Below are 16,507 nucleotides of genomic sequence, written 5' to 3'. Positions count from 1 at the left end.
TATGTATTTTATTAACCATGGTTTTAAATAGCCATTGCAGGTTAATTTATTAATCAAATATTAATCCAGGATCTGTATTATAATCCTAGATTATAGTTAAGAATTAACATATAACTTAGTCACAAGGACAGTGTTAGCTTATAACCCGGATTCTTATAGAATCAAGGTATTAGGGTCTGAATCACAGTTCATTACCCTATTCTAGACAGTGAGTTGCAGACTCAAACTGTCTCTTAGTCCCTAGGACATTAATTATTACCCGTAGGCACTTCATTCTCAAGGAATGGACATTTACTTACAGGGAATTTTAGATTAACCCAATTTTCAATGACGGCTCATGTGACGTTTACTGTGTCACAATTTGCCCAGTACGTTAACATACTTACAGATGTTAACAGAATTTGGAATCTTCTAGACAGGTTCTACCATCTTGGCCATGTCTGCGACGACACGTGGCTAGGTCTTACCCCTTAGATTCTCTTTATAACGCAGATCAATCCTAAATTGAGACGTTAATTATGGACCTGAATCTAATTATGGAGACACCATCTTGGCCTTGTCTTAAAATGACATGTGGCTAGGTCTTGTCCCTTTTAGATTTTGCCATTTATATTAATGGTAGGTCTTCTTTAATTTATGAAATGTTATTTTCATTTTTACCTTTTTATTTTAAGTTTATTCATATACTTATTTATAGCAATAATCATGAAAATTTTAAATGCAACATTTCACTAAATAAAGATTCAACAGTTCAATACTTGCCCTAAACGGGACTTCTACAAATAACATGCCCACTCAAGGGCGAAATACAACTAACAATAAACAAAACAACAACAAACCCACACAGGGGTTAACCGAAAGATATGCCCACGCAGGAGCAGAATACAAAAGACAAGCTCGCGCAGGAGCTGAATACAGAAACAACAAGTCCACGCAGGGACTGATTACAACTAAGCAACAAACAACAAGGTCTTCAGTGACCCCTCCTCTTGGACTTCCCCTTTAGCAAGTCTGACAGACCCTTGAAGAAGCCTTGCCGCTCTCTGCGGTCTTCTCGAACTTCTTGTTCGACCTGGTTTAACCTATCAAGAACCTCCTGCTGACGCTCCGACGGAATAAGCTGTGGCTGCGGCGGCTGGTACAACGGTTGAGGAGGTGGTGGCTACTGGAACACATATGGAGGGTACCCGGTAGTCCAAGGACCACCATAGGGCCCTTCGGGGTGTTGAGCATTGTAATCCCAAGCCTCCTGATATGGGTCCACGTTGGCACAGTTAAAGCTGTTGTGGCCCGGCATTTCAAACGGGTTGTATGCCGCAGAATAAGCAGGAATTGGGTTGTCAAAACCCGGCGGAGGTGCCATAGGCACTGAGTTGACTTCTGGTATGGGGTTTGATGGACCCCCCATTTGTGGTTCTTCCTCTTCCTCCTGAAGTGGCGGATAATGGCTGCCACTTGATGGTTGGGGTGTGCTGATGCGGACACCCCCTCGCACGGACATCCGTGCGTTCGACCTCGTCCGCCTCGGTGGTTCCGAAGGCGGCTGCTGTTCCACTGGTGGTGGTGGTGGCGGAGTGACTGCCACAAATCGTTGATCCTCAGAAGGATCTTGCTGCTGCTGTTGCTGATACGGGGACGAGTGCTCAGAAGGTGTAAAGTACCAGTCCCACTGCTTGAACCTCTCTTGATAACTATCCGGACCGCGGTATGGTGATCCGTGGAAAGATGACCCATCCGAGATTTCGATGGGGTGGTTCGGTGTTCCTGTAGCAGGCTCCATTGGATCAGTATCCTCGTCCATGTCATTATCCCCAGAGAAGTGGTCTTCCGGTCCGAGTGGGTTAAAACCCCCGGGTTCTGGAAAAATATTGGCTGGGTTGAATCGGCTTTGGAAAACTGGGGTTAGGTCACCAAAGGAATGGTGCGAGTTGGATCTCTGTAACGGTATGAAAGAGGGTGGTTGTTCGTTGGGCTCGTTTTCCGATTGGGGCCCAAAGGAGTGCTGGTAAAAAGGTGAAGAGCTGAGGGAAACTGACCGTCTCCCGGGTTCAACATAGAGCCTCCACGGTTCTTGTGGACTAGTGCTCATGGTGATGGACGGGGTACGCCGGTGCGAAGGCCCGGCTTCGTGATCGTGACCCGTGACTGGTGCTTTACCTCGACCGCGAAGAAATCTTGGTGGCATGTTGACCTGCATACAAGTTTTAGATAACAACAACAACATAATAATAAGACCCAAAAATAAAACAAAACAGAGTTTGTCCTATGTTCTTTGTCTAGACTCGGAACTCGAAGAATGTGCAATTCGTGCACTGAGACTAAACACAAAAGGCTAGTGTTTAATTCACTCAGTGTTGGCTCTGATACCAACCTGTCACACCCCTAATTTCCACGTGTCACCGGTGGGCCAGGTGGGGGATTAACGTGACGTAGTTGATATCATCATAGTCAAACAACACAAATTATAATGCACAGCGGAAGCAAAGATAGATTCATTTCAACTTAAATTATTGTAATATTCGAGCATCACAAAATGTCGAAATAGAATCCACAGGCAGAATCAAATAAACAGGAAACTTCATTTCAACAGACTTCATGCATCCTAAGCTTGCGAGACTTCTATGGATGCTTAAGGAGTGACCAGCCTATTACGCGTAGTACCTGCACTTAGTCTTTTTGGAAAATACGTCAGTTTACACTGGTAAATACAATTTAACTGACTCATTTTGAAAAATGTTTAAAATTGATTTAGATGCTCATGGCATAAAACTTTTTATAACTTGGGATAATTATTTGCTTAATAATCTAGTAAAAGAATTACATGTTCGTTCTGCGTTCGGTAGCCCGGGTCGTGCCGGGTTAAAGATTAATAGACACACCACTTAATATAATTCCGCCGCGAGACTTCTCTCGTACCGACGATTATACATGTTGTACAACACTACGGGTGTACGCCTACACCCGAGTGCTAAGTTCGTGGCCATTCTTTGAATGATGCCAAGGATATCCGGGACATGGTCATTAAGCCCCCAAAGGCGTTAAACAAACAAAACAGCATTTTCAAACGGGTTAATTTGACTGCACATAACCAAGACCGGTTAAGGTCAATTCCCCGACCAAGCGGTATTTTATATACCGTACCCCAAACCCGTATAGGGAAAATAAGTTAAACGTATTTACCTGAGCAAAGTATAAACCAAATATAACGAGTGCACGTAGCTTTTACTGGGCTCCTAGATCTGGAAATTAAGTTTTTAATAACCTATTAGAATCCTAACGGGTCTTAAGCTTAGACCGGTTAGTTTAATATAAAGATTACGGTTTTAAACGCACAATAAGGCGAGGACCGTTTTAGAATGTGGTTTTGTCCCAACAAGCTTGCACACTTGTTTTATATGGGTAACATAATCACATTCTGGATTTTGAGACCAAAAAGATATGGTTTGACCCGTTTCGGCTAAAATGGCCAAACTAGTCACATAAGCCCATCTGAACGCGTATAATGCGTAACGAGTAACCATAAGAGTCAAATACAAGTTTCTAAAGTCAATAATGCTTAAAATATGTTGTGATATCAGAATGATACCTTCCATTATGCCCCAAATGATTATAAACCAAAACTATGCCTCATAAGGGCGTTTTGGTCATTTTATAAAGTGAAAAAGGGTTAAAATGATAACCTGAGTTACAGGTCTGATTAAATTAGTAAATATACTTAATTTACTAAGTTATAACAGTAGGGTATCAAATTTATGTGAAATTTATTATCTTTAACCTTACTATGCATCGTAGGGGCATTTTGGTAATTTCACATGTGCCTAAAAGGTCAATTCTGGAAATTCTGAGTTCAAAACATTTGCCTACTGTTTAAAATATAAAAAATTACTAATTATATCAGTAGGTTCAAACCCTTAAGCTTAATAAGGTTCTAGTGCACACTTATGCGTTTAAAAATGCCTAAAAGGCGATTTGGAGCCATTTCCGGGTTTTCTGTAAAAAGCTGATATTTTTAATATTCCATAAGGCTCAAAATAATTTATTTATCATAAAAAATCAGTAGAAATTGGTTTGGGTTCAAAAGGATTTGTAAAACTCATTTTATGGCTAAAAAGGGTAAATCCGGCATAAACCGAATTAATCCTATAATACTAAGTTATGCTCAGCCTAAAAATAAATAAAAATCACCAAAAATCCCAAAATATTATTTTATAATAGTGGGTAAAAAGTTTGGTATAAAAATTTGGGTTTTGATAGGCTATACATAATTTACGCTATTTAATTATCAAAGAAGCCCTTAATTACGCTATTGAGCATAACTCTTAATCTATACCTCAAACTGACTTCAAATTTTGGGTGCAAGTTTATAAATCAGTAGCTAAGGTGCCTACCCTTTTACATTTTCAAAAATCACGTTTTAAGGTCAAATGGGCATAATGGTCAACATATAAGCGATTTACGGAAACATGCATGTGAATAGGATATCCAATGAACCAAGTTGTATAATCTCAGAGAGTTATACTAACATGTAAATAGGTTCAAAAGAAGCTCTAAGGCAATCCTAAACTTGGCTTAAACGGGTCAGAACTGAAAGTCAAAGCAGAAGTCAAACTTTGCGACTTTTGGTTCCAAACCGAGCCTAAACTGAAAATTGTCGAGTTGAACATGTTGGAACATGTTCTTACATTAATTACCAAGTTATTTTACTGATCAAACAGGTTGCATGTAACCTACATTGCTAATTATGCATTAATTCGCAAATAACCTTTCTGTTGACTTTTTATAATAAGCTTTGACTCGACAAATCGACAATTAGCATAGTTAGAGTGGGATTCTGGAAATACCCTTTTGAGGGTTTGTTACCCACATAATTACCTACTTAAAGGTATCTTTAATTCGTTATTTGACAGAGCACATTATAATTAATCACGAAGTCAAACCTTAATTACGACGGTTTGACTTTTAGCTAATTAACTAAGCTAACACAACTTAAAAGAGGTTAAGGACACTTACAAGAGTCCTAAGAAGGATTAGGGATTTAATGAGAACTTGATGTTGTCCAGAAAAGCTCCAGAGAAGTCTTGAACCAAGGTTGCAAGTGAGCATGTAAAGTGTTTACAACTTCAAGCCCTTATATAGTGAACCTTGAGGTCCAAGATGATGCCAAGATAGTCTAGAGTGGTTACAAGATCATCCCAGGTGTCTCTATGATGCTATATACTGCCTAGCAAGTCCCTGGTTTCGAAAACCATTCATTGAAGTCGGTGTAACAGGATGAACAGGCGGCTGTCCATTTTCTGCTGCCAGCGACTGCCTTACGGACCGTAAGCTTAAGGCCTTGCGGTCCGTAAGCCCCTCTTGCGGACCGTATGCTGAAACAGTTACGGTCCGTAACCGACCCTTGCTGAAATCGCCCAGGTACCCTCCTTACGGACCGTAAGACTAAGGCCTTGCGGTCCGTAACCGGTGATCAGAAAACAAAAATTTCACAAACTTCAAGTCTTGACCATGCAACCTCGTGGATTCCAAATTACATGCTAACTTTCTCAGTTGTGGGACCTAGTGGCTCAGCCATTGCATGCTTGTATGTCCCTTACATGTTTCTGCAACCTTGGCATCTTGTAATCTTTTAAAGTGACGGATATTTCTAAGTCTTGGATTCTCACAAGAGTTGGTCATGATAGTTAACTACCATTAATTTCTTTTACACAAGAATCTTATTCAATATTTTAGTAGCAATACTCCCAATAATCCAAATTCCATATAAAAGATGGAACTTTAGAAACGACCGGTTAATACATATATATATATATATATATATATATATATATATATATATATATATATATATATATATATATATATATATATATATTTAAGATGTTTATCAAATGATTTAAGGATCTTGGGATTTATAAATTTGGGTCGCTCAGAGGTATTTTAATAACATGTCGCCCTTGGGTCGTTCAGAGGTATTTTGAAATAACATGACGCCCTTGCATTTAAAATCCTACCATACATCTTTATATTTAATCCGGTTTCCCTGACACGTTTGTCCCTCATGACACGTGTCTTTATTTTATTGGACAGGAATTTCCGAGGTGTTACAGAAGCAACCTACTGTTGCTAGATCAAGCTGTGAGTCTGAATACCGTGCTATGGCTAACACTGCTGCAGAGATTGTGTGGATAACTCATCTTTTTCAAGAGCTTCATGCTCTTCCACCTGACAGACCAACTATTCTTTGTGTAATCAGAGTGCCATATTTTTGACTCAAAACCCTGTTGCCATTTCGCAGGTTTTTTTATATAAAAAATTTTTTTCAAAAAAAAAAAAAAATATTGTGTAGTGCACATGTGTAATACTACACATGTGCAATACACATGTGTAGTATTACACATGTGCACTACACAAATTTTTTTTTTTTTGAAAAAAAGTTTTTTTTTATATAAAAAAACCAGCGATTTTTATTAAAAAAATTGAAAAAAAAAATTTGTGTGTTTTTTAGGCTTTTTTTAGTTAGTTTTCGTGTTTTCACAATAAAAGTGGTTTTCATTTGAACCATGCCCTGTATACCTATACATACACTCACATAAACACCTTTCTCTGGCACAACACACACACACCAGCTCTCTCTCTCTCTCTAATTGTCGGACCACCACCACCAGACCGACCACCACCGCCATACGCCTCACCGGACCGCTGCCACCACCTGCACACACCTCACCGTAAAATCTCTACATCTTTGTGGCCGTAAAAGTGAAGATAAGGACGACTCATCTTTAATACTTTGTCGGATTCGGTCCCCCTGCACCGGTCCCCGCCCTCCCACCACATTCTCTCTTTCCCACACATCACTACCAAACCACCATTTTATCTACACAACCACACACTCCAATTCCCAAACCCTAATTCACAACACTTGTAGTAATTTTTCACAACAATGTACTCCAATCGCTATTTGGAGCCCTAATTTTCAACCGTTAGAGGATGCACATCAACTGGTTAACGTCGTTTTTCGGCCGTTAAAAGTGGAAGAAAGTACCGTTTAACAGGTCTGTTGCTGCGCTTACGTCATTTTCCGTCACCGTCACCGCTGGTGCGTTTAGGTTTTAGTAGTTTTCATCGGAAAATGTGCTTTAAAACTGCGTACTGTGTGTGATTATGAACAGCGTTGTGTATAGGCCGTATAGGAGAATCTTGCACAAAAAAAATGTTAGAGAATGATTTTTTGTCTTCATGTATACGAGTTGTATAATATTATACGGCCCAAACCTCATACAACCTAATATTTTCTCTATCAATACGAGTCATATAGCACTATACGACCCAAACCTCATACAACCTAATATTTTCTCTATCAATACGAGTCGTATATCATTATACGGCCCAATATTTGTCATGTTAGATTATTCTATTCGGGTCATATAACCCTATACGACCCATATAGAGGGTGTGAAAATAAGATTTTGAGGTATGGCTTTATTAACACCCTGTTACAAAACTAATCTAATAGCAATAGCAACCAAAATAAGACCATGTGTAAATTGTAATGGGGCATTATCATAATGTCTCTCTCTTGGGTGTGAAGCACACATATGACATATATATGAGGCATTATAAGACGCGAAGTTCAAAAGTGGTGTAATGGTACAATAACATAACAATGATTACCCTCATATTAATTTTTTAGAAAAATAAAACAAATAATATTATGATTGATGAGTTGGAAGTTCTTATTGGTCATTTCAAAGTGGAGGAGGCGTTTTCATAAACACACCTGAGTTTTTCTTGATCGAATCACACCCTAGAGGGCGGTGTACTGGACATGACAAATGTTCAAATATAACTTGAGAAAGAAGGCTCATACATTTTAGGTTTTGATAAAGATAGTAATAGTAATATATTTTAGAAAAGAGATCGGATTAACAAAATGATCGAATCATACCCTAGAGGGCGGTGTACGGGCCATTATGGAGTAACTTCACGACCACTTTACTTCCCATGACACATGGTCTAGTATAACTTGAGAAACAAGATCATCTATTTTAGGTTTTGTTTAAGATAGTAATATATTTTAGAAAAGAGATCGGATTAAGGAAAGTGTGCCATCATCTTTATAAATATTCCACTTATCTTCAAAACCCTCTTACAGTTTCTCACACAGCAAGCCACAACAATGGCGACGAGCATCTACGATCATCAACTCCCCTACGACACACACAATTACTACGACGTAACATTCTCCAACGACACAATCTTAACCTTAGTAACACACACACCATCCTACGTCGACATGTGGATCTCCGACATCGAGCGCATCCACCGCCGCCGTCTCCACTTCCTCGTAGTCGGCCTCGACGTCGAGTGGCGTCCTAACTTCACCCGAAACATCCAAAACTGTTGGCCCGAACTTGGATCTTGATCTCTAACGAGCGTGATAACAAACTTGAATAATAAACAATAATCGAACTTGTATATAACCGAAATGTATGAATGTGAGTATATACAAATCGAATAACTAGAATCGAATTCAATGAACAACAACAAATGAATCTAACTATCCCTATTTATAGTTTCCTACGGGTACGAGTGAATAGACGCGACTCTTCGTAAAAAGGTACGTCTCTTGGATTGTGTGGTTGAGATTTGATCTTGAAAGGGTATGTTGATTTCCAGCCATTCAATCCGAACCGGTGTGTCTTCTTCTTCCTTTCCTTGTGTCGATCCGAGAGGGTGTGTGTGAGGGACACACCTTTTCGATAAGTGATGGTGGTTATAATCTTCCATCTTGTCAATTTCGGCCCCTATACTTTGTAACCGCTAATTAACTAACTTTAAACTATCTATCTAACTAATCATGGTGTTAAGAGATTAACCGGTTTTCATTCACCCTCTTAATCTCGAACATCCATGAATTGCTTTAAGTCTTGAATTCCGAGCAGTTCTCTCATTGTAGCAAACTTGATCCTTGCTAGTGCCTTTGTTAGTATATCTGCCCGTTGTAGTTCTCCACTTATATGCTCCACACTGATATCTTCGTTTTCCACGCATTCTCTTATGAAGTGATAGCGTGTGTCAATGTGCTTGCTTCTTCCGTGAAAGACTGGGTTTCTCATGAGTGCTATTGCTGAAACATTATCTACTCTGAGTGTTATCTTCTCTTCCTTCCAGCCTGTGATTTCACTTAACAATCTTTTAAGCCATAGTGCTTGACATGCTGCTGCAGTGGCTGCCATGAATTCTGATTCGCATGATGATAGTGCCACTGTTTGTTGCTTTTGTGTACACCAGGTTATAGGTGATTCTCCGAAGTAAAATACCAGACCAGTTGTTCCTTTTCCTTTGTCTGTATTAACTCCAAAACTACTGTCGCTATAACCCGTGATCTTACATCCTCCTTGTCTTTTGTAAATGATTCCATGCTCTTTAGTTCCTTTGATGTAACGTAGTATTTGCTTTACTGCTTTCAGGTGTTGCTCCTTTGGTTCTTGCATGAATCTACTAAGTAGACTGACTGGGTAACATAGATCTGGTCTTGTATGCAATAAGTACCTGAGAGAACCTATCAGGCTTCTGTAATGTGTTGCATCTACTAGATCTCCTTCTTCAGTCTTTGTTAATTGAGTTCCTGGAGTCATGGGTGTCTTTGTGTCATTGCAGGATAACATATCAGCGTCTTTGAGTATCTTGTTGATATATCCTGTCTGCTTGATGCCTATCTCACCCCCTGTTTGAATTACTTCTATTCCCAGATAATATGCTAGCAATCCTAGATCGCTCATATCAAATTTGTTCTTCATCTGAGATTTGAAGATGTCTATTTCCTTCTTTGATGTTCCAGTGACTATCAAGTCATCAACATAGACTCCAACTATTAGTGTAGAGGCTTCACTTGTTCTTGTATAGATTGCGTTCTCTAAAGTACACTTCTTGAAGTTAAGTGACTTTAGGGTTTGATCTAACTTCGTATTCCAAGCTCTTGGTGCTTGTCTCAATCCATACAGTGCTTTTGATAGTCTGTAAACCTTTCCTTCATTTCCTGGCTTTATAAATCCTTCTGGTTGTGATACATAGACTTCCTCCTTGAGGTCTCCGTGTAAGAATGCAGATTTCACATCTAGATGATGTACCTCCCAACCTTGATATGCTGCTAAAGCCAACATTAGTCGTACTGTTTCCATACGTGCTACTGGTGCAAAGACTTCGTCAAAGTCTATTCCGTGTTGCTGAACATATCCCTTTGCAACTAGCCTTGCTTTGTGTCTGATAATATTTCCGTTTGCATCTTTCTTAGTCTTGAATACCCACTTTAAACCTATTGCTTTGTGACCACTTGGCAGTTCCGTCAACTTCCAAGTGTTATTCTTGTTTATTGAGTCTAACTCAGCCTTCATTGCTTCAATCCACTTTTTGTCACTAGATGCTTCCTTGTAATTCCTTGGTTCTTCTTCAGCAAGTAATAATTCATGTGGATCTAGTTGAATTTCTTCTGTTTCTTCATACAGGTCTTCAAGACTTTTCAGTCTTACTGGAGTATTGCTGATATTTCCTGTTGTACTTTCAGAAGTGGATGGACCTCCATTTTGTAAATTGCTTGAATTTCCTGCTGAGTTCTGATTGTACGAATGTGCTGGCGGGGTTACATAGGAGTCTTGTTCCTCTGTCTGATCTACTCCTGAGTCGTCATGATGTGGCCCGCTACTGCCTGGACTACTTGGTTCATTTTCTTCTAACTCTGGTGGTATGTCATCTTCTTGAATGACAAAGTTAGTCCATTCGGGATTCCCTGAATCTATCGTTTCCATATAACTATTCCAGTTCCATGGCTGACCTTCCATGAACTTTACATCTCTACTGACACATATCTTGTTCTTTGCTGGATCATATAATCTGTACGCCTTTGATCCTTCTTCTATTCCAAGGTATACCATAGGTGCGCTTCTATCATCTAACTTCTTTTGTTGAAGTGGTAGTACCTTAGCGTAAGCAGTGCAGCCAAAAACCTTCAAGTGTTCTAAATTTGGCTTCCTTCCTTTCAATGCTTCATATGGTGTCTTGTTCACTAGGGCTTTTGTCGGAACCCTGTTTAGTACGTATATCGCGTGTCGTATTGCTTCACCCCAAAAGTTCTGTGGCATGTTCATTGCCTTTAGCATACTGCGAGTAGTGGATAACATCGTCCTGTTTCGCCTTTCTACTACTCCATTTTGCTGTGGGGAGTATGGTGCTGTAAGCTGTCTTGCTATGCCGTTGGTTTTGCAATACTTGTTGAATTCAGCCGATGTGAATTCACCTCCTCTATCCGTCCTTAGCATCTTTAACTTGGTCTGCGCTTCCTTTTCAACCTTTTCTTTGAACTCCTTAAATGTTTCGAATGCTTGATCCTTGGAAGTTAGTAAATACGCCCACATGTAGCGAGTACAGTCGTCTACAAGTAAGAATATATACTTCTTCCCAGCATGTGTTGGTGGAGTTATAGGACCACACAAATCTCCATAGACTAAGTCCAGAGGTTTTAAAGATCTGAACTTTGCCTGATTTGGAAATGGTGCCCTACTATGCTTTCCTAATAAGCATGCGTCACAGACTTGACTAGCATGACTTATTTGGGGAACTCCATGTACCAAGTTCTTACGAGTCATTTCCTTAATAGCGTCGAAGTGTAAATGGCCTAACCTTGCGTGCCATAACCATGCTGTATCTTCGGTCTTTGATAGTAAGCAGATTGGTTTTCCCGTTTTCAGTTTGACTTTGTACAGCCTGTTCTTCATTCTCTTGACTCGCATTAGTAGCTTTCTATTTCGATCTCGGATAGTAAGTAGATCTCCGTCCATAACCACTTTGCAACCGATTTCTGTAAGTTGTCCGAGGCTCAATATATTGGTCTTCAGACTTGGAATGTAGTATACTTGTGAAACAATCTTTTGTTCTTGGTTCAGACATTCCAGTAATATTGAACCTTTGCCTTTAATTTCTACGTGTGACCCATCACCGAATCGTACTTGTCCTGTCACCGTTTCATCTAACTCCTTGAAGTGACTTCGCACTCCTGTCATGTGGTTGCTCGCCCCGTTGTCTAAGTACCATAGATTTTCATTTTCTGAGGCATAACTTGTCGGTTTTATATGTTCCTCGTTTAGCAGAGCCCTTTCTTGAACATTTTCTTCTTGTATTGTCATTAACAATACGGGTGCTTCGTCTTCCTCGACGAGGTTTGAATGTTCTTGCACTTCGTCTTTCTCAGAACAGTCCTTCTTGTAGTGTCCAAACTTTTGACACTTAAAGCATTGGATCTTACTTAGGTCGGTTCTCGCAAACTTCCTCCAATTTCTAGAATTTCCATTTCTAGATCTAGATGTAGATCCTTCGTTTCTGGGACTTTGCCTATTTCCGTTGTTTCGCCCATTTCCACGCGTCTGGTTAAATCTACCACGACCGCGGTTTCCAGATTGCCTTCCTCTGTTGTTATCCTGATGTGTAAACATAAGCCTATCTGGGCTTTCTCCTTGGTTTCCTTTCTTTAACTTGAGACGTTCTTCATACGTCTTTAGTCTTCCGACCGCTTCTTGTAGCGTCATAGTTTCTAGATCGGAGTATTGTTCCATAGAGGCAACGATTTGAGTAAACCTATCTGGTACGCCATTTAAGAGTTTGCGTACTAGAGTCGATTGACTCATAGTCGATCCTACTTCTGTTGCTCGGGTAACGATACTATTAATCTTTGCGGTGAACGAATCAATAGTGTCGTCATCCCTCATTTGCAACATTTCAAATTCTGACATTAGCGTGTGCATACGCGCCTTTTGTACCCGATCTACGCCAACGTGTCTAATCTTTAGATTATCCCAAATCTCTTTTGCACTTTTACAACTTGCAACTTGCAATACAACGTCCTCTGGTATTGCTTGAAACAGATATGCAATTGTAGACTTATCTTTCTTAGCGTCTACCGTTGCATTTTCTGCCGGTTCAATCGTTTCCCATAAACCATTCGCTTCAAGAATCGTCTTGATACGAATAGCCCAAACCGTATAGTTTGTTGGTTTCAGAATCGGACACTGAAACTGGGAAAGAGAATTTCCATTTATCGGATTTTGCCCGGTTGCTCCTGACATTTCTTCCTGTCGAATAATCTTCACTTTTACTAAACTTTCCTTTTGGTTTCAATATATCTTAACAACCCCGATTACCCGAATCGTGTAATAACCAAAACAACCAAATCAATCTAATTCGCACTATAACCCCGGAATCAAAGCAAACGAACCCTAGATTCCTAACCGTTCGGTTCAACCGACTTTCCTAGAACCGAAAATAAAAACTCTGAAATGAAACTTTACGAATTTAAACGAGATTGAAACCTGATCGCGAATTCCCTGCGATGCCTTGCGATTCCCACGCCTAGAGCCTGATGCTCTGATACCAATTTGTTGGCCCGAACTTGGATCTTGATCTCTAACGAGCGTGATAACAAACTTGAATAATAAACAATAATCGAACTTGTATATAACCGAAATGTATGAATGTGAGTATATACAAATCGAATAACTAGAATCGAATTCAATGAACAACAACAAATGAATCTAACTATCCCTATTTATAGTTTCCTACGGGTACGAGTGAATAGACGCGACTCTTCGTAAAAAGGTACGTCTCTTGGATTGTGTGGTTGAGATTTGATCTTGAAAGGGTATGTTGATTTCCAGCCATTCAATCCGAACCGGTGTGTCTTCTTCTTCCTTTCCTTGTGTCGATCCGAGAGGGTGTGTGTGAGGGACACACCTTTTCGATAAGTGATGGTGGTTATAATCTTCCATCTTGTCAATTTCGGCCCCTATACTTTGTAACCGCTAATTAACTAACTTTAAACTATCTATCTAACTAATCATGGTGTTAAGAGATTAACCGGTTTTCAAAAACCCCGTAGCCACCCTCCAACTCTGCGTGGGACGCCGTTGCCTGATCTTTCAACTCCTTTACGCCCCTTACATCCCACAATCTCTCGTAAACTTTTTAAGAAACCCTAACTATACGTTCACTGTTGTCGGGATTAAGAGTGATGTTGGGAAGCTGGTTGAGGATTATAACCTTGTGGTTGCCAGGATTGCGGAGTTAACAACGTTGGCGGCGAATGCGTACGGTGTGAGAAAGTTTAAGTATGCAGGGCTTAAGAGTTTGACTGAAGAGGTACTTGGAAAAGAGGTTTTGAAGCCCAAGAGAATAACCATGAGCCGATGGGATAATCAGTGGTTAACTCGGCCACAGGTGGCGTATGCATGCATTGATGCGTTTTTGAGTTTTGAGATTGGTAGGGTTTTGATCTCTGGGAATTATTAGTATTATAACTGACTGGTGATATGAAATTAGGGTTTGTGATGTTGATGCCAGTGGCGGAACTAGAATTATAAATCAGAGGTATCCCAAAAAAAAATTCACCGTGCAATTATACGATATTAAAAAAACGATAATAAACAAATAAAGTAAAACAAATGCCTAATATATTTGTCTTCTTCTTTTTTTTCATACCTTGAAATCATTCTATCACCTTGTCGTCTTTTACTTTATGAAAAAATCATTTTCCACCTCACAATCCATGACATTGTTTAAAAATATAGAATGCACTAAAGTATTTTCTTTTGTAAAATATCTGTTATATTATTGATTATATTTAAAAGTTTGCAAAATCTATAGCGTAGATTGTATCAATAATATTGCTTAAATGTGTGTTAACCCAACTACAGGAAAACATCATTGAATCTCTATTGCAACAAATTAATATAAAGATGTAAACAAAATGAGTTTTTTTTTACTAATAGCAAAGAAAAAGAAATTGCTTGTACTGTCATGTCAGCTTGTCATTTTCACTTTGCTTTTCTCATAAATAGTATACAAATTAAAATTTAAGAATAAAATAATATTTCTTTAGGTACAACCAGATCTAGATTTCACATAATAATAATAATTTACTTCATCATCTTCTTCCTCCGTTTTCTTTGCTGAGAACCAGGTCGCCAAATTTTTTTAGATAAAACCGAAAATAATCACACTACTAATATGGACTTGAGCCATATCCCGTGCTACGGCTAACATTACATTGGTTCCGCCGCTGGTTGATGCTATTGTTTGATATGTCTAATATCTTGACTGTTTTATATGTTTAGTATCTTTTGATATGTCTAATATCTTGACTGCTTGATACGTCTAATATCTTGAATTATTTGTAATAAATCGAAAAACTTGAATCATGAGAGTTGAGAATAATCGAACAATAATAGCAAAATGGTAAAACTGAATCCTCAGCTTGTTGCTTTGGAGGATTGAAAAACTTGATTACGGATTAAAAAAAGGTAGGTTAGAAAGAATAATGGATTAAGAGGGTGTTTGTGGTTGAGTTTTGAAAATAGAGTATGCCTTTTGAATAATCAGATAATTAACTGTAACAAAACGTGATGTTGAAAGATAGTGTTTGGATTTGATTATGTTGCTTGATATAACAATAATCAGATAATCAACTATTTGAGTGTTTGACAAATATATATATTTAAAAAATAAACAAGTGAAAATCCTTTTCTAAACGCAAATAATCAATTTTTGGAAAACTGCGTTTTGTTGCAGTAGGGGGGGAGCTGCTTTTGGAAAACTGCGTTACGTAACTTTCTAAACACAAATAATCAATTTTTTTAATTTTTTTACCCAAACACTCAAAACTGATTATTTACGATTTCAAAACTCAATAATCTAAAAATCTTATTCAAAACTCAACCACAAACACCTTCTAAAGAAAAAAAGAAAACCCGTTTTAATAAATATTTTAAAATCACCCGTTTTGACAAAAAAAATAAAAATAAAATAAAAATTTACCACTAACACCGTTTACGTAAAAAAAAATAAAAAAACCTGAGTTGGTTTTTTGAGACAATCCGTTTAGCCCCTTTCAAACAATCCAACCATTGGGCCCTCCGTCCCAAAGAGTCCTATCACTGTCGATCCTAATTAGCTTAAACTTGGCCCAATTGGTAATAATGAAAACTAGCCCAATAGGTAACAAGTAACATTCATACCAAACCAACTAAATCTTAATGATATACGGATTGAGCTTACTCCCCTTCTTCTAGCCATTATGGGCGGAGGATAATGGTGGCCCGGGGGTGCCCCGGACCGAAAGTTGTTTAACGTCAAACAACCATGACATTATTATTGTAGCAAAACTATTTTCTTCATTACTCATTTTAACCCACTCATTTTTGAAACGTTAACCAACTCGTTCATAATTCGTTTTACACTCATTTTTTAAACCAGTAATCTAAACCTCTAGCGGAGAAGTTCTTTGTATTTCCATAACAGAAATTTGAAGATGGATGATGCACATGACTAGATGTTTTATCTATTAAACAGAAATTCAAGAAAGATTTACTAATAAATTCAAACAATCAGAAATTTGACATACTAAACAGTCTTTTATGATCACATATTGCAAATTCCAGACATGTTTTTCATCATAGCAAGCTTT

General features: G+C 38.6%; 1 protein-coding gene across 1 annotated transcript; it reads left to right on the top strand.

The window, feature by feature from the left end:
• Positions 1–13,911: 13,911 nt before the first annotated feature.
• On the top strand, positions 13,912–14,346 carry LOC110914596 (Werner syndrome ATP-dependent helicase homolog; the record flags this gene model as incomplete). Its single annotated transcript, XM_022159384.2, has 1 exon — positions 13,912–14,346. A coding segment is annotated over one exon (423 nt), but the record flags the coding sequence as incomplete, so codon positions are not given.
• Positions 14,347–16,507: the final 2,161 nt, after the last annotated feature.

Source organism: Helianthus annuus, chromosome 15 (assembly GCF_002127325.2).
Source record: "Helianthus annuus cultivar XRQ/B chromosome 15, HanXRQr2.0-SUNRISE, whole genome shotgun sequence".
Taxonomy (NCBI): Eukaryota; Viridiplantae; Streptophyta; class Magnoliopsida; order Asterales; family Asteraceae; genus Helianthus; species Helianthus annuus.
This window is presented reverse-complemented; position numbering and strand designations above follow the sequence as displayed.